The sequence below is a fragment of the Simochromis diagramma genome, unplaced genomic scaffold (assembly GCF_900408965.1).
Source record: "Simochromis diagramma unplaced genomic scaffold, fSimDia1.1 OVJJ01000453.1, whole genome shotgun sequence".
In the NCBI taxonomy this organism is placed as follows: Eukaryota; Metazoa; Chordata; class Actinopteri; order Cichliformes; family Cichlidae; genus Simochromis; species Simochromis diagramma.
In genome coordinates this window covers 338,310-357,025 of record NW_024387471.1, presented here as the reverse complement: position 1 = coordinate 357,025, position 18,716 = coordinate 338,310, and the positions used below count along the sequence as shown (strand labels likewise).

General features: G+C 42.9%; 1 protein-coding gene across 7 annotated transcripts in view; it reads left to right on the top strand.

Moving 5' to 3' along the window:
• Window positions 1-3,151: 3,151 nt before the first annotated feature.
• LOC120723548 (pleckstrin homology domain-containing family A member 5-like) overlaps window positions 3,152-18,716 on the top strand; it is a 162,282-nt gene continuing 146,717 nt past the window's right edge. For 2 of the 7 annotated variants that reach the window (XM_040015044.1, XM_040015042.1), the window contains exons 1-3: window positions 3,171-3,315; window positions 3,442-3,518; window positions 4,221-4,278. In XM_040015044.1, the coding sequence (XP_039870978.1) occupies window positions 3,224-3,315; window positions 3,442-3,518; window positions 4,221-4,278 (227 nt within the window). In that variant the 5' untranslated portion in view covers window positions 3,171-3,223. Of the gene's footprint in view, window positions 3,316-3,441; window positions 3,519-4,220; window positions 4,279-18,716 lie in introns of all 7 variants that reach the window. The other 5 variants (XM_040015043.1, XM_040015045.1, XM_040015048.1 and 2 more) reach the window with 4 other exon arrangements.

Below are 18,716 nucleotides of genomic sequence, written 5' to 3'. Positions count from 1 at the left end.
CTCAAAGCGCTGGGTCACCAATCCAGGACCGTGACAGGGAAGGAAAAACTCCCTTTTAACAGGAAGAACCTTCGGCAGCATAACTAAGGGAGGATTCAGGGTCCCCTGGTCCAGCCCTAACTATATGCTTTAGCAAAAAGGAAAGTTTGAAGCCTAATCTTGAAAGTAGAGATAGTGTCTGTCTCCTGAATCCAAACTGGAAGCTGGTTCCACAGAAGAGGGGCCTGAAAACTGAAGGCTCTGCCTCCCATTCTACTTTTAAATACTCTAGGAACAACAAGTAGGCCTGCAGAGCGAGAGCGAAGCGCTCTAATAGGGTGATATGGTACTACAAGGTCATTAACTTCCTGTCTGACAGACGCCAAGTGGTCAGACTGGGCAGCATCACCTCATCCCCCGTCACACTGAACACTGGTGCTCCACAGGGGTGTGTACTGAGCCCTCTCCTGTACTCACTCTACACCTACGACTGCACGGCCACTAACAGCTCCAACATCATTGTGAAGTTTGTGGTGGGTGTTATCACCAACGGTGATGAGACGGCTTACAGGGAGGAGGTCAGCGCCCTGACCCACTGGTGTCAAGACAACCATCCCACCCTCAACGTCGCAAAGACAAAGGAGTTGATAGTGGACTTCTGGAGGTGCAGAGAAGCACACACCCCCATCACCATCAACGGCGCTGCTGTGGAGAGAGTGAGCAGCTTCCTGTTCCTTGGTGTACATCTGGCTGAGGATCTCACGTGGTCAGTACACACAAACAAAACAGTGAAGAAGGCGCAGCAGTGCCTCTTCTTCCTCAGGAGACTGAAAAGATTCAGCATGAGCCCCCGCATCCTCAGGACCTTCTATCGCTGTGCCATTGAGAGCATCCTCACTGGATGCATCACCACCTGGTACGGCAACAGCACCGCCTACAACTGCAAAGCTCTCCAGCGAGTAGTGCGGTGCTCTGAACGGATAATTGGAGGTGAGCTTCCCTCCCTCCAGGACATCTACAGGAAGCGGTGCCTGAGGAAAGCGGGGAGGATCATCAAGGACTCCAGTCACCCCAGCCATAAACTGTTCAGACTACTTCCATCAGGAAGGAGGTTCTGCAGCATCCGGTCCCGTACCAGCAGACTGAGAGACAGCTTCTTCCACCAGGCCATCAGACTGCTGAACACGTCATAGACACCTCAGCTTCACTACTGGAACTTCAACATTATGCACTCCACACTGTACAGTAATGCCACTGTTTTGCACAATATCCAACTACCAACCTCTGTATATTTTACATATTTATTTTATTTTTACTCTATTAAATTTGTAAAATATGTGCACACACACACACACATGTACACACACGTAGACATACATATTTAGTATACACATTCAGTAATATGCATACACTCTTATATTGTACATATATTTATTCATATAATTCTCAGATTTAGCCATTCTTATATTTGCCTGTTCTTATGTTATTGTACTTTGCACACCTCTGTTGCTTGTGAAGCTCGCACACAAGAATTTCACTCGCATGTACCAGTGTACCTGCACATGTGACAATAAAAGTGATTTGATTTGATTTGATGTTCAAGGTTTTACATGCTCCCATCCAGTTTCCATCTTATGTTCTCGCGTCATTGTTTTCATAGTTGGTTCATTCCCAGTTTAGGTTTCAGTTTAGTTTCACCTCACCTTGTTTTTCTGTTTTTTGTGTATCTCCGTACCAAAGGCTCGCTTTTTGTGTAAACCTCTGTTCATCTCTTGCGTGTCTGCATTTGGGTCCGCACCACAAACACACCTGCGGCTTAGCCGTGACAAATTTCAAACATTTGATAAGGTGTATATGCTCTTTTTGAATAAAATATGGATTTATGAGACTTGCAAATCATTACATTTTGCTTTGATTTACATTTCACACGCAGTGGGAAGGTTTGCACATATTTTCCAGCTGAAGAAACAAGCTGCTGCTGCAGCTCAGTGCTGGTTCTGATAAAAAGGTGTCACAGGGTATCACAGTTTGTTGTTTGTGGGGCTGCACAGCCAAAACCTGTCAGTGTGCCCATAATGACTGTGACAACAATGAGCATCAGAAGTGGACCATCGAGCAAAGGAGGAAGATGGCCTGTTCTGATGAATCATGTTTGCTTTTTTCACGTGGATGGCCGGGAGCTTGTGTCACGTGTTTAGGAAACACAGTCTGATGCTCTGGAAACCTCGGGTCCTGCCACCCATGTGGATATTACTTTGATATTACTGTAGGCGCCAGATATCTACTTTATATTTGGATTTACAATTAATTTCATGTTTGGTTTGTAATTCATAATGCTTGTGAGTTACATAATTGATATTTTCAGGATTAATACATTTGAACATTTAGGTTATGTTTTCGTAAGGTAATGATATGGCCCTGTTTGTGATAAGAATCAAAAGAGGTGCCCATCACTTTAAGCATGTAAGTGCAATGGCAGCATGAAAACCTTTGTGGTTTGGGAAGAGGAGGAGCATGGCCGGAGAGGTTAGGAGTACACAGGTTGTTCTGGATAAATGTCTTATTTTTTGGAACGTTTATGCTTATTTAAGGAGTTCATTGTTACGTCTTTAGTTAGTAATAAATAAAACAATCTTCAAGTCACAATTCAACTGGAAACATTTCCTTTTAGAAACCAGGAACACCCGTCAGCCACAGACTCCTTTTTTGAACATTTCCCTACATGCACCACCTACCTAAACGTTGCTGCAGACCATGTGCACCCTTTCATGGAAACGGTCTTTTTCCTTGGCTTCTTTCACAGTAGTATTATAATCATGCCTGATTGGTATGAGTTCAACCCCATTTGCCATAATGGTGAAAAAACAATTCACAGGGAACGTGTTGATCTGCAGAGAAGGGCAGACCTAAGTGGAAATAAAGTTTATCATATACGAAACGAAAGAAGAAGAAACAGCGTCAATATTATCTGAATTTATTTGGTGCATTGTGAAAAGCTCGTGTACGGAACAGATGAAGCTACGTGTTATCTGGAACGTTCACCGGCACCAGTTTAGTCGCACGGCTGCCAAAAACGAGCCCACCGGTTCCCCAGGCTTGTGACAAAATCGTTGCTTGCATCTTTATCTTTTCTGCGCGTTCGCGCATTTCCTTGAGGCGCGCACAGGATGAAGTGCGCGCGCGCTTGGCACGGAGCCGCGCACTCCAGCCCATACCCGTAGTAAAGCAAAGCTCCAAACTAGACATGGCGGCGGATCCTCAGCCGGACTGGCTCTCCTGCCTTCCCTCTTCTTGGAGTTATGGGGTGACTCGGGATGGACGCATATTCTTCATTAAGTAAATATGACGCGGATACACGGATTTATGGATACCTACTGCTTTTTTCTCCGACGCATTCTTGTTTGGGTTTTTTTTTCGGGTTCTCTGTTCACCTCTCCCTCCCCCGTTTTCTTTCACCAACAGCGAAGAAGCAAAGAGTACAACCTGGTTGCATCCAGTTACAGGAGAAGCTGTCATCACGGGGCACAGAAAAACCCCAGGTAATACGGGATGTGTTTTTTCTACATTCCTGCGAAAATCCGTGCACGCACGCACGCACGCACGCATCGCCTAGAAAAGGTTATGTGCGCGTCACGGTGGGAAAAAAGGGGCGACAAGTTGCGGGGAGAGCGTGAAAGACGACGGGGGTAGATTTCTTCTCTGCAGCAAAGCAACAGTCGCCCCTCTCCGCTGTCGGACCGTTGCGCACGGCGTCCCCCCGCCATCCCCACCCCACTTACTCCACCTGGACACTTTGCGACACACTTTTTAAAAGTTATGTCACGTAGGCTTTTGCCGATTTCCAAGCGGATTCCCTGCAGTGACATTTGATACATACCCCGCTTTGCTGCAGAAACCCAGTATTTCCAGTCACCACGGCTGATTATAGAACAATGCGCTGCGGCTTGTGCGTCAGCTCAGAGACGATATTGCCCCCAAATTTGCACATCTGCCGTGGGGAGGTTTTTATTGGGTGCATGCACATCAATGGTGTATTCCACCAGCGTGATACTGAGCAGGCAGACGCACACAAAATGATAAATTCTGCAGGAGGGAGGGGGCGGGATTGATTAAAAAGGGCGCAATCCAAACGAGATATTATGCTAGAAAAAGTGTGTTGTTGTTTGATTCGCTGTCTCTGTCACCGTTCCTTATGTTCCTGCTGTCTTGTGTTGTTTTTCTTTCCCTCCCTCTCCTCACAGATTTACCAACAGGATGGGAGGAAGGATATACATTTGAGGGAGCTCGCTGCTTCATCAAGTGAGTTGGAATGTGTGGCATGGAAAAAACATAGATAGGAAGACACTGATGGATGCAGAGAGGGATGGAGACGGGTTGGGTGGCTTGTCTTGGGCAGTGGGGTGCTGCTTTGTGTGCTTGGTAAGCTCTGAGATTCCCTCCCCTCTTCCCACCTCTTGGCCTGTCTGCTCCTTTGGAGGAATTCCCAAATCCTTCTGTTTAACGGCCCTGTAATGTGCACACACATCCTTACCCACACATGTAGAAAACTGATGTGACTGAACAGCTCTTCGCCTCTGTCTCATAAACACACTCTCTCCAGTGAAGGGATTTACCCAAGAACAAGTCTGTACTGTTAGTGAGGCACAAGTTTGACAAGCAAGGGTGACTCAGACGCTGCTCCACTGCTTAACAGGCTCTACTTGTTGGTGTGCTGTGTGTCTGTTGTGTATGTGTGCACCCACTCCAGGTTTATAACCAACTTCAGCAACCTGTGAGCTTTTTGCACACACATGTTAGTTTTTTGGTGTGACTGTCTGGCAGCTCTCTGATCACCACAGATACACTTTGATTTTCTTCCACCTATTTTCACACTGACTTTTACTGGAGCTGCTGGTGCAGCTTTACTGGAGCTGCTGGTGCTATCTGTGGATATTTTGAAAGCAGCAGCTGACACATGCAGTGAGCTAATATAGCCAGTCTATAAATAGACCAAACCTGGTGCTCATTTGTATGTATACATGCATGCAGAGTGTACCCAAACACATCTTCAGTGTATTAATGCATGCACATGGACATGTAAACCTGCAAGCACAGTTGCATGTGTTAAGCATTACATGCTTGCACAGTTGGATAACTGCAAATGCAGCCAGAGCATTTTAAAGAGGTTGGTATTAGATCAGGACACATTCAGAGGCAGTACAAAGAGACATGAGTGTGTGATGGTGCTTGAGTTGTTTTTCACATGATAGGAAAGAAAAGAACTCATGCATATATTCTGGCTTTCGTTGTTTCTTGGGGAGGGCACACGTCTCTAATGTTTTCTGATTACTTACTGACGTTTCGTTTGCTTATCGAGCTTTTCAAGCTGGTGTTTGATACATGCAGCCAAAAGTGTTTATCTAAAACATGGCTCGCTGTGACGAGTGCTACTGATCATTGTAATGGAATCACTACATTGGTACCATCATACTCTAAGTATTATCTTTTGTTTGAATTAGCTCCTGTTGTGTCGTTCACCAGTTGGACCATCTGCAAAATAGTGAAACAATCTAAAGAGTCAAAAAGCTGGTAAATGGACTTGTTCTTCTCTACTCTACCTGAGCACTCAACACACTTTATACAACTGGCCTCATTCACCACCTAATCATACAAGCACTTTGTTCTATGCTTTTTCTGCTGACGTGCTTTCACACACACACACTCCAGTGGATGTACCGGAGAGCAACTTGGAGTTAATATCTTACCCATTTGGCATGCAGACTGGAGCAGCCAGAGATCAACAGACACTAACTCAGGACAGTGGGACACAGACTCAGATATCTTCAGCTACCTTTCTCATATTTGGCACACAATAAGAAGCAGTCCATGTGGGGAGCATTTTTCACAGCCTATAAATGCCGTGGCCCACCTGGCTAAAGTTGACCACAGCTGGAGCATTTTTTTCCCCTCAGTTCCATTTTATTTATACAGCACCAAAAAAGGACAACAACAGTCGCCTCAAGGTACTTTGCTCTGCAAGGTAGACCCTACAATAATACATACAGTTGCATTGAATAACTTAACCTAATTGTAAACTATAAACAAGTTTAAAAAAAGATTAAAGAATGAAGCAAATGGTGTAACTTACTATTGTTTTACCTGTTTGGCTGAGATCTGTCCAATTATGTATACTAATTAAGGACTGCCCCAGCTTAGCTTAGGTCACACTATGCTTTATTTAAACAAACACTGAACATTTAGTTACCAGGACAATGCAGCAAATTGTGTGTACCGATATAGCCGTACTGAGCAGGTGACAGGAGGAGGCAAAGTGGTCAAAGTCTGTCATCTCTGGAGACTGAATGATGCCAGTTCAAATGTGAAGTAAGGTATTGGCAAATTGTAAGTAGCCCGTCTAGCTGGTGGGTGCTCTGATAACTCAACAGTGTGATTTATTTTTTTGTTTGTTTTGTTAGAGGACAAAATAAGTAGTGATTACAGGTGGAAAAGCTCATTTGGATATTAGGCCATAAAAAGCAACTTCTGTGCTGTCCTCGAAGTGGCGTGCTCGGCTGAAGGCGAACATTCATGCTGCCACATTCACAGGCTTGAATACAATGAGAAGCATTTGACACAGAGCAGTCACACTAAAGGACACTGCATCATCACCACTTCTTGAAACCCCCCCACATTCCTCTCAAATTCCTCTTCGGTCATTTTTCTATTAGTCCATTATTGGGAGTGTTTTCTCGCAGCTCACGCCTCATCAGTGGCGTTGAAGGGCATTTCTGCTCCCTGAGTTTGTGATGGTAGGTTATTTGTCCTCAGGCTGAGCTTTTCAGGGTCAGACACCTCCTGCTTGGGTTAATCTCCAAGTTTCCATTTTGAATGTGTTTATGTCCTCATATTTATAATTTAACTCACTTAGGAATTCTTTAAGCCTGAGGTAGAGACATGTTGGATTGCCTGGAAACAAAGTCCCTCCCGTGTAAATAACCCTAAATACTTTTATTTGCTTACTTGCATCTTATTTTGGCAGTACTATCAGCTGGGATTAACTTCCTGTTGGAGTTGTGATGCTATTATTTTGAAGGAACGACTTCCTGTATAACTATCGTCGGTGCAGTTTGGCGACAGTCGGGGAGGTTGGAGGGAGTGTTGTAACGGAGCTTGTGGAAGTTTATCTTGTCATTAGCAGCCCCGTTGATGAGGCACAAATTTGTGGTTATAAGTAAATAAGTACATGTTTAAATATTGTGCGTGACAGAAACTGTACATTTGTTATGTAGAAGGTTAAGTTATTTTATGTTGTAAAGGTTTAAAGTTGTAAAAGTATAGATTTTAACTTTATTTTCTATTTTAGGCTTTTTCACCTTCATTGTGGGGAGTTTTCTACAAACAGTTTAGAACCACAATGACTGAAAGTCTGCAAACCTCGAGCAGAATATGAGGCAAGCCTCTGGCTTTACTCTCTGCTCAGACTCAGTCAAATGCTACAAAACTGAATGGACAGTACTACACTTTAAATATCTCTAATAATCAGCTATGTACCACAGGCCTTCAAGCTGGCTGTAGTTACACCTTTACTCAAAAAGCATCTCTAGACCCAGCAGTCTTAGCTAATTATAGGCCAATCTCCAACCTTCCTTTCATATCAAACATCCTTGAAAGAGTAGTTGTCGAACAGCTAACAGATCATCTGCAGAGGAATGGTTTATTTGAAGAGTTTCAGTCAGGTTTCAGAGCTCATCACAGCACAGAAACAGCTTTAGTGAAGGTTACAAATGATCTTCTTATGGCCTCTGACAGTGGACTCATCTCTGTGCTTGTCCTGCTAGATCTCAGTGCAGCGTTCGATACTGTCGACCATAATATCCTATCCGGTCTTTAAATCTGATGTCAGTACTTGTCTGGGCCCAAACTCCGCTTCAGGTCCCAAAGTCAAACGAACACTGCGACATCAATGAGAGTTAAAAACTGTCTAAATTCTTTCATCTGTAATAAAATGTTCAGTGTTGCTGCTTTACCAGGTGTAATAATTAAGTTTAACATCCAGGCATCCATGAAAACAGGAGTTATTAAATTCAACAGTTAGAAGTTAGCAGGAAGTTAGCTCGCTAGTTTCCACCTAAATATGATATAGCATGTTCTGACTGAGAGATTAATGAAAAATTCAAACGTACAGCTCTGCTATCACTTCCAACATAAATGAAGACAGAAAACTAAACAGCAGTGACGTTTGTAGGGTTACTGAAGTTGGGCTAGCTGCTATATAATGATGTGCTACGTGATCGCTAGTGACACAGCTATGTTAGCATAGCATAAACAGTGAAGCTGGAGGATGAACGTGTCCCAGTTAGGTAGGTACTAAACAGTACCTGATACTATCGCCTAATTGAAAACTGTCATGCTGGTACTAATGGAAAAGGGCTAAGTTTTCTATGTGAGTGCTTTCTGTCTAACACACTCGTACTCCAGTGGATGCGTCGGAGAGCAATTTGCTCAAGGATATTTGGCTTGTAGACTGGAGCAGCCGGGCATCAAACCACCAACCTTTCAGTCAGCAGATGACCTACTCGACCTCCTGGGCTACAGCAACCCTCCCTACTGGGTGCTGCACTGAGGTCTTTCAGGAAAAATACAGCAACATAGTGGAGTTTGTGCTTAAATCCTTGTTTGTTCCTGCGTGGAAAGTCCACACGAGTCCAGATTTCCGAGGACGGGAGGACACAGCTGGCCTCTGGGGCCCGTCACCTCTGGGGCCCGTCACCTCTGGGGCCCGCCACCTCTGGGGCCCGTCACCTTCAGCTGAATTCTATGATACTTCTAAAGTATAATTTCACCAAATTATACTGTTCAGTCGTAATGAATAACCTGGACACTCATGTCACCATTAGGTTTTTGCAGTGCGAGTTTAATTCACAGTATTTTAGTGCATCTGCAGCAATCATGGTAACCATGGACACTGTGTGAATGCATCGATGTAGGTCAGACTCTGTGAAGTACCCCTCATGTCTCTTTGAAAGTAAAAAGAGGTCATTCATCATCTTGTGGAGCTAGTTTTACAGCATGATCTTACTGGAAAATTGCAAAATAAATGGAAACCTGTTGAGGATGGTGTGCGCTCACAGTCAGCTATCCTGTGTGTGGTGAGTTCGTTCATCCCCTTCTCCTGTTTGTCTCCCACTTTGCTACTGCAATCTTAGAGAGATTTTTGCACTTCTATAAATTGTGAAATGTGGTTGTAATTATGCATAGCATGTGTGAGTGCAAGCACGTCTTTTTTTTAAAGATTGTTTTTCTGTCTAATCTTTACTCTCAAACCCTTAAACACCAGCAAGTCTGCAGCTGAGAGAAAAACGGGTCCACATTACCGATGCACGCTATTTTTTCCAAGTACCGTCTCTTGGTGTCCGGGCGCAACCGGTCTCGATACAGTCCTTTGACTTTTGAGCTGATTTTAAGCATGGTTCTGGCAGTCGTCCTTCCAACACAGTGTGTTTGTTTTGATTCGTGGCCTTCTCAAATGGCGCCGCGCTCCCACAATGCATTGCGGCGTTACGTCAACGCCAAAGCCCGAGCAGTCCCCCAGGTGCCCAGATGGTGGTGGTGGGTGTAGCAGTAGGAAGGGGTGCAGGGGATGAATCAAACCTATTAAAAACGGATTCAGTTCATTTTCTCCACTGTCATGTCCGTCGTCGTTCCTTACGCCGTTTTTATGCTTGCTGCTTCACTTGTGTCGTGGGTGGTGCGTGTTGACATATCACATTCTGTGTCATGAGATACAATCTTTGTGGCATGTCGGCCAATCGCACACCTCTTAGTTTTGTAATTTTGTGCATTGCATCGCGGTCGTCGGCTTGGCTGAACAGACGAGTGCGATCATGTGGGTTTTTACCTCCATCGTAATGATGATTAGCACAGAAGGTCAGAGACAAACAGACGCACACAGAGAGATGTTGCAACTGAAAACTCAAGCTTTCAAACAGTTGATTAATGAAATATATAAATAATTAATTAAATGTCTTAATTATTTAATTATGTGTTTATTTCATTTTGGCACTCGAGGCCCTCCATACCACAAGACTAAGCATCAGGGTTTCAAATGAACTACAGTTCTGTCTGGGTCTTTGGTTGATTATTAAGCTGGAGTGAAAGCTCCTCTTGAAAGCTCCCCTGTGCTTCGAGGATTCTGACTTTAGCATGAGTTGGGAGTGTTGACTCATTCAAACATAATCTTCCAGGTTTCACTAAGGCAGAGTAAACCAGTTTATTAATTATTAATTCATGTACTAACAGAGACTTCCAGGAGTCAGACCTAACATATAATCCACATGTCACTGTTTTACTCCTTGGTACAGTTGTGGACACTATATTTTTCTTTTGTTGTGATTTTAGTGTTTAAATTTCTTTTTGTTGATTTTTGGAGAAAACACAGTCTCTAAGGGGATGTGGTTTTGGGGGGATAGCATTTATAGAAATGAGAGCCGCTCCATCCAAAGTGGGATAGACCCTGTCTCTCCCAACAAGACCAGAAATTCTTCCAAGTATTTATACAGCCCACATCATTTTTTTGGACTTTTTGGACAGCAGTTTAAGGAGAACATGAGGCTAACATGTCACTGCTGGTCAGACTGGAGAGGGTTCAGAGAATAGTACAGTAAGACATTGTTTTAGCAAATTCACAAAACGATTTAACTATTTTAATGTATCAGGTGTCGTTACTGCCGACGTGAACTGTAATTGTATGGAATTTACCATCATCCTTTCACGTTTCGCTGGAAGACAATTCACTGTGGTTGCTGCTGTCTGTAACTTCATATCTCAAAATGGAATCACAAATAAAAGTTTGTTCCTCTGCGGGTATGTCGCCAAAACGGGAAAGGCAATTAGAGACATGAACTGGTTGTTTGTTTGCCGGAGATTTCTGTTTAGAAATTTCTACGTCCATGTGCCCAAGTTGCATCCATTGGCGTGTATGAATGTTAGAAACCATTTAGGAAGAAAAAAGTGCACATATGAATGGGTGAATAAGGCGAGTGTGCAGGTAGAGCAATGAGCCTGGCTCATGTAAATGTAGTTGGCATCAGTCTCTGAATAGACATTCATGTGCTCATCCATAGAGACTTTACATTACATTGGACCAACTTCACATGCACCTGCAGGCAAACGTTAAAGAACTAATAGAAATGATTACTAGGGCCTGTTGTCTCTAAATGTCTGTGTGTTTAGTCAAGTTTAGTCAATAGTAATCAGTGGAAACATCAGATGCACTTGTGTTTACTGTCAGTAGTCAAATCTTTCCGCATTTTACAGAGATAAACATTAGGGTAGGACAGGATGGAGGAACTGAATGAAAGAGAATCGGAGAGTCTAACCTGGAGCTGACATCACGGTGTCGTAGTTATGTCTGGCCACTGTTGCTGCCAGTTTCCTCCTCCTTTCCTGATCCTCTCTCTTTCCCTCTACTATGTCTGTGTGTTGTTGGTTTGACTTGGCAGAGGATCAGTGCTTTGGGAAGGATACAAAATAAACAGAGTAACACAAACTAATCTTCCCTGCTGCTCTCCCACCAGAAAACACAACTTCATGCATGCAGCAGCTTATTCTAAGTAAAACTTCATGACTTTCAATAAGACAGTGAACATGTGCCGTTCTCAGCGTGTAGGCGACACAGGCTTGGACTTGTGTGTGATTAAAGTGCAAATTAAGTGTAACAAACAAGCTGGACTGTGTCCTAATGAGTAGCCATGCTACTGGGTTGTTGTTGTTGTTGTTTTTAATCAGTGAGATATTATGTTTATTCATTGAGTTTGCTGTTTGGTCCTGGCAGCTTACAGGTTGTGTTCCCACGAGTCATTTCCACCTGTTAGAGGAATCTAACGGCTGCGACGCGTTAATGTGTGCAGAACCAGTTTTTCACAATTATGTGAGAAACGAGTGTGTGTGTGGTTTGAGTAAGCAGTCGGGCTGCTTTTCTGTTTGACACCAGCAAGCTTTCAGTTTTTGCATCGACTGCAAACTGCACACAAAATGTGCCTAAGGAAAGCCTTTTATTGGCTGAACTGTTGGGGCAAAAAACATTTAATATGAGCAAAGAATATTGAACATTACTGTAAAGTATATGACAAATGTTTTAAGGTTCTCTTCTGTGTTGCAAAAAACCCAAACAAACAAAGACCAGTCGTCTCAGTTTTCCACAATCCAGACAAACACTTGTTGTCCTTTGATGAAATTGTTGCCCACAGCAAGTTTTTTTTTTATATTTACAAATGAGAGATTTTATTAGAACAGCAAAACTAGTCCTTGTCCATTTCTGGCCCATCAACTCGAAGAAATGATGGTGAAAGATTGTCAGGGAAGGGGCCTGATTTCTAAAATGTATAATGAACTGGTGGCTGCCTCTCCAGAAACGTCAGCAAAGAAGCTCGAGTTCTGGAGAGAGGACTTACAGGAGAAATATTCATATTAATAAGAAATATTAGAGATGCATTTAGAACCAAAACTTTTTCTGCTGGTTATTTATCCAGCTGTCACATAAGGGCTGCTGGTGGCCAACAGAGTGATTGCAGTTGCTTGGAAAGAGGTGGATCGACCAAGGATAGAATGGATTTCAGAATTAACATCAACTCTGAGGTTAGAAAAGATCACCACGCAGGGGAGACTTGCCCCGGTTGGTGGAAAATTTGGGGATGATGTTTATTGCTTGGTATTGAATGACTACTTTCTAATGTACGTGTAACCTGCGAGTGTGAGTCATATATGGTGGGAGTCGCACACAGCCCCCCCCCTTTATGGTGATATATGCACTATTGCAGTATGTGTAGTTCGTAGTGTAAGTTCAGCATCTTGTTTACGTTTTAGTGGTCGTGTACAGGTGTTATGTTTGAAGATAAATAAACACACTGTTGGAAGAAAAATCCGTTTTCCATATAGTTTTGTTGTTTATCATAGTTAATATTATATTACAGAGATTAATAGATGTAGTAATTACATTTTCCATTTTAGCCATCAGCAAGTTTTGGTCCACCACGATTGGTCAGACGGTCCACTTGATTTGTGCGATTCCTCAATGCGATGTTAGAGCTGAGCAAGCTGTCAGTCTCCATCACTTCTGTTCAACGAGGTGCATGAGAGCACAGCGAACGTAAGGTAGGTCGGTTGTGTTGAGAGATTAGATTGGCCAATACAATGTCAGTAATGAAAAATTAACAAATGGCTGGTGCCGGTACTTGTAGGGCCGATGCAAAGTGGACTTTCAAGCCGGCCTATAGTTTCTAAAATTATATCGACAAGGAAAAAACCAAAAGTATATCGGCCACAAGTGCATGCAATGAGCAAATGCCCGGTACGCCAGATCTGCAGTCCAGAAAAGGTCACGGCTGAGTGATTTTATGATACGAATGAGAAGTTGTGTACTAACTAAGTTTGTAAAATTAATGGGGCTGTATTGCTACTGCCAACAAGGGCTTAAGTAAACTTCTGTCACGACATGAAATGTGTACGGTCCCCGTTGTCTGCCAGTGACATAGACATTGTGAGATGTTACAGCACAGCTGCTTTCATGTTTTGTATGAAAGAATAGGAACAAAGACTGGTGACAGGCCATGAAGGGGATCTGATAGCGTCTGAGTGAAGGAGAGAAGCGTAATTAAAATGTCTGTAACAACAAAAATACCTTTTAAGTTTATGCAGGTGAGAGGAACAGAAACTGAGGGCTTCATGCTCATGACTTTGGGTTATGGGATCTCATTCATTAGCACTGTTACTTCTTTGGTGACCTCTCTGTTCAAAAGTGTGTCTGTAAAATATTGTTTACTGCAGGATGAACAGGTTAGCAAGCTGTACTCTGGTGGATTTACAGTAAAGAGCAGTGTGTTGGACAGGTTCAATTCAATTTAGTGTTATTTATACAGCACCAAACCACAACAACAGCAGGCTCAAGGCACTTCATATTGTAAAGTAAAGACACTATAGTATTACAGAGAAAAACCCAACAATCATACAACCCCCTATGAGCAAGCACTTTGGCGACAGTGGGAAGGAAAAACTCCCTTTTAACAGGAAGAGGAAGTTGAGGGGAGGAAGACAAAGCAAAGACCCACTGTGGAAGAGAGGCAGAGATTAATATTGACTAGTAATTAAATGGAGAGAGGTCTATTAACAAACACATGAGTGAAGAAGAAACACCCAGTGCATCATGGGAATCCCCAGCAGCCTACGTCTATTGCAGCATAACTAAGGGAGGATTCAGGGTCACCTGGTCCAGCCCTAACTATATGCTTTAGCAAAAAGGAAAGTTTGAAGCCTAATCTTGAAAGTAGAGATAGTGTCTGTCTCCTGAATCCAAACTGGAAGCTGGTTCCACAGAAGAGGGGCCTGAAAACTGAAGGCTCTGCCTCCCATTCTACTTTTAAATACTCTAGGAACAACAAGTAGGCCTGCAGAGCGAGAGCGAAGTGCTCTAATAGGGTGATATGGTACTACAAGGTCATTAAGATAAGATGGGGCCTGATTATTTAAGACCTTGTATGTGAGGAGCAGGATTTTGAATTCTGGATTTAACAGGAAGATTTAACTCTTTCTAGTCCCTGTCAGGACTCTTGCTGCAGCATTTTGGATTAACTGAAGGCTTTTCAGGGAGTTTTTAGGACTTCCTGATAATAATGAATTACAGTGATAGTACCAGGTACTGTTTAGTACCTACCTAACTGGGACACGTTCATCCTCCAGCTTCACTGTTTATGCTATGCTAACATAGCTGTGTCACTAGCAATCACGTAGCACATCATTATATACCAGCTAGCCCAACTTCAGTAACCCTACAAACATCTCTGCTGTTTAGTTTTCTGTCTTCATTTATATTGGAAGTGATAGCAGAGCTGTACGTTTGAATTTTTCATTAATCTCTCAGTCAGAACATGCTATATCATGTTTAGGTGGAAGCTAGCGAGCTAACTTCCTGCTAACTTCTAACTCCGTTAAATTTAATAAATCCTGTTTTCATGGATGCCTGGATGTTAAGCTTAATTGTTACACCTGGTAAAGCAGCAACACTGAACATTTTATTACAGATGAAAGAATTTAGACAGTTTTTAACTCTCATTGATGTCGCAGTGTTCGTTTGACTTTGGGACCTGAAGCGGAGTTTGGGCCCAGACAAGTACTGACATCAGATTTAAAGACCGGATAGGATATTATGGTCGACAGTATCGAACGCTGCACTGAGGTCTAGCAGGACAAGCACAGAGATGAGTCCACTGTCAGAGGCCATAAGAAGATCATTTGTAACCTTCACTAAAGCTGTTTCTGTGCTGTGATGAGCTCTGAAACCTGACTGAAACTCTTCAAATAAACCTCTGCAGATGATCTGTTAGCTGTTTGACAACTACTCTTTCAAGGATGTTTGATATGAAAGGAAGGTTGGAGATTGGCCTATAATTAGCTAAGACTGCTGGGTCTAGAGATGCTTTTTGAGTAAAGGTGTAACTACAGCCAGCTTGAGCTCTGACTGTTTGTCAGCCTGGCTACAGTGCTGAAGAGAAACCTGGGTTTGTTCTTATTTTCTTCAATCAGTGATGAATAGTAAGATGTTCTGGCTTTGCGGAGGGCTTTCTTATAAAGCAGCAAACTATTTCTCCAGGCTAAATGATGATCTTCTAAATTTGTGACACGCCATTTCCTCTCCAGCTTACGAGTCATCTGCTTTAGGCTGTTTGAGAATTATACCACGGAGTCAGGTACTTATGATTTGAGGCTCTATTTTTCGGGTAGTTCACGAGTAGCTGCTCTGTGTTGGTACAGGGCATTGAAGAAGATAACAGCACTCTCAGAAAGACGTCTAATGTGATTAAATCTGTTCCTTTTAGGTTTTTTCTTGTTTTTTTTCTTTACGTCAAACACTTCCCATGAGGGTTATTAGCTGGGTGGGGCTGAACTACTCATGAGTTGTTTCCTGTGCAGTCCCTGCATAATACTCACTGGCACACACACATCTGCAGCTCACCCTGAGCTCCAACATGGTATTAAATGTTGCTGAATTTCTGAGTGATTCCCTCCAGTCTGTTTCATTTTTTTAATGAACTATTTGTTTGATCACAGCATGGAATAATCAGCTTGGACTGTAAGGCTTTGCTCTTTTTTTCCTGTTTCCTTGGGCAGAACAAGCTCAAACTCTCGTTATCTCGTAACAACAACTTGACAAATAATTGTCATCATCTTGTGTCCTACCCAGTTTGTGTCTCCATCACATATTTTATCCATGTTCCCACTGGAAGTGGCAGAAAGTCATTCACTTTGGTCTTTAGTCACCAGTTGCTTCCAGTGTGGACCTTTAACATTTATTTATTGTTACTTGAGTGTACTTAATTTTTATGTTGATGTCCTCTACGACATCACAGAAAGATTCAGCAGTAATGGTCAGATTTGGTTTATGCACAGAGAATAGTTAATAGTTGAGAATAAATACAGTACTGTGCAAAAGTTTTGAACCTCTCTTCTTTTTATTTTGCACAGACAATGGGACATGGGTAAGTGAAACATGGGAAAAGCAGGTTTCAGGAACAGTTCTCAGGTCCGGACGGAGTTTCCAAAGGGATTCTTTCGCTGTAGGCGGCCTTTATTCCATTCTTTGAAATGATGTCACGCTCACGTATTTCAGCATTGCTGAGGCCTCGGCTCCTGGGAAGACTTTTCTGTTTGCTTGTTCTCCCCGTGTCTCCGTTCTCTTGGGTACTCCCACAGTCCAAACACATGCAGTTAGTGGGGATAGGTTAACTAGTAACTCTAAATCGCCCATAGGTGTGAATGTCAATGGTTGTCCTCAACTTTATTAGTGCAAAACACCCCATCAATGTATTTTCACTTAAACAAGCAGCTGTTTTATGTGCATTAAAGTTATATAAAAATGTAACAGTGCAAATGCAAATTCCTGTCTGACAGCTTGACCAAAAGGCATTTCCAGTGGAAACTGGCCGACATATCCTCAGCATAACCATGTATAATATCCACAGAACTTAAAAAGAGGTTATACACACACAATACGGTAACATTATGTTGAAGCACAGTACGTATCACTCCGCGAGGCTCCGCCTACGACAGCCGTAATGCTCCGACAATCCATCAAGCGGTGCGGCTTCGTAGCTCAGCAAAGTCGTACTGAAACATTTGAGAGATTTTCGAGCGCCGTGCACATAAAATCGTTTCCAGGTCAGTAAACACAACCAGAGTTCATACATAAGGCACACGGGATTATAAGCAGGGGTGCACATAAGTGGTCTGCAGGTGTGCATTCGCTGTCAAAATAAAAGACGTGCACCAGATAAGACGTTGCGACGCACGTTTGCGTCCATATAAAAAGCACTGTTTTTGTCCGCTAGAGTGGACATATTCTGCACCAAATCTCTGTGCGTTCATAATTTGCTCACCTCCTGCAACCACTTTCCCGAGAATACGCGCTTCTTTTGTGGTTCGCTCTCCTTCTGACATTTCTTTGGAGGTAGAGGAACACCAAAGTAATTGTTTAAAGGAGCTTCTTCAACATCTTTAAGAGTTCTAAACAAATGTCTGTCCTCCTCCAGAAAATCTTATGTATGCAAACACGCGTTTTAACTTCTTATCCGGTGTGCGTCTTTTATTTTGAAAGCGCATGTGCACCTGTGGACCACTTATGTGCACCCCTGCTTATAAGGACACTGTCGATTTTCAGACAAATCAAAGGATTGATTTTAAGTGCGCCGTATTTTCCAAACAACACGGTAATAACGACGGCCCACTAGCATGCGCTACCAAAAATAGTGCTTTGTTGTGTATCTGACGGACGAAAGCTAAACCAGTTCCACCACTGAAGCTGCAGCATTTTTACAAACCAATTCTGGTTCATCTGTTTCATTCAACGATCCGCTTTCACTCTTCCCATTCTGCGTCGCCGCCATGCTTTTTCCACCATGTGCGTATGAAATCAAAGACACTGCACATGCGCGTTTTATTCTCGCCATATTTCATTTTCTTACCGTTGCCCAACATTACACCGGTATCACTTTGAACGGTATGATATGGCCCAGCCCTAATTCAGATGACCTCTTCTAGCATCCCCATGGTTTCAAGTGTTTGTGTATTGTTAAGCGTGGTTGTACCTCCACTTGGAGCTGTCCGTACGCATGATTTGCTTAAGAGCGACTCGTCTTAGACAATCTGTGATCTTAACAAAGGCGGGGCGAGTAAAAGCCCAATAGTGCACGGCTGCAGGGAGAAGGATCGCAATGAAGGAATCGAGAAACTGAAAGATTGAATTTCTGATGTGTTTTCTTCTTATCACAAGTTTTTTTTCTGTCTTGACTGATAAGAGTGTCCTGTGTGAATTAACTTTAATATTCTGCAGACTCAGAGCAGCACGAAGGGGGAGGTCTGTGTTTGAGCTTCAGAGCTCCATCACTCAGCTCAGTGCTGCTCATGTTCTCCGTAACTGAAGAATGAAAGTGTTTTGTCATCTACTAAAATAAGTGTTTGGAAAAGTGTCACAGAGTGTGCGCTCTCAGCCAAGGATTATCCTCCTGTTCAGAATAGATTTAGCAGGGTTGATATTTCCTTTTGACTTCCAGCGCTCGCAAGAATAAACCAGTAATTAGCGTCTTTTTGGAACCTTTTATGAGTTAGATTTTCCTATGGCTACGTCACAAAAGAAAAGGTTTGCATATGCAGGACTAAAAACGTGCGACTGAGAAAACTAATCGTAACTAATTTGAACACATGTCAGCGAT